Source organism: Penaeus monodon, chromosome 30 (assembly GCF_015228065.2).
Source record: "Penaeus monodon isolate SGIC_2016 chromosome 30, NSTDA_Pmon_1, whole genome shotgun sequence".
Taxonomy (NCBI): domain Eukaryota; kingdom Metazoa; phylum Arthropoda; class Malacostraca; order Decapoda; family Penaeidae; genus Penaeus; species Penaeus monodon.
Window position 1 is genome coordinate 4556127 of NC_051415.1, and position 512 is coordinate 4556638.

The 512-nt window shown below is 34.4% G+C and overlaps 1 protein-coding gene across 1 annotated transcript in view; it reads left to right on the plus strand.

The window, feature by feature from the left end:
* The window catches only part of LOC119592481 (RNA 3'-terminal phosphate cyclase-like), a gene marked incomplete in the record, with an annotated part of 10949 nt that overhangs the window by 3595 nt on the left and 6842 nt on the right, over positions 1-512 (plus strand). Inside the window, 1 exon segment of the mRNA XM_037941313.1 lies at positions 146-269. Coding sequence (XP_037797241.1) covers positions 146-269 — 124 coding nt within the window.

Here is a 512-nt window from a genome sequence, read left to right on the forward strand (position 1 = left end):
TATATTTGGCTTCCTCTTGTCTCTCTTATCCTTTTTTTAATATCATATACAGAAAACTAAGTTAAAACTGACCAGGAGTAGAATAGCAAATATCAACTCTGTTCAGAATTTCAAGCGAGTGATTTCCCACGTCTTTCCGTTTCAGGAGTGTGAGTCTCTTAATACAAGCAGCCTTGCCGTGTGCACTGTACGCCAGCAGCCCAACCTACCTGACCTTGTCTGGTGGAACGAACGCAGAAATGGCGCCACAAGTTGACTACACTATACATGTGAGTAAGCAAAACATATTGAGAGATAGGTAGGTAGATAGGTAAAGTGCATGTGTGGATTTACTTATGTGTTATATATAAATGCATTCTTTGTAGATATTTATGAATTATGATTGAATTTCAGTAAATTTGGATATATTTTCATGTAATTGGTAATGGATTTCCTTCAATTTTTTTTTAAATTTTTATGAGGAATGTGTATATATATATTCAAAGAACTATCAGAGGAATTACCATTCAATA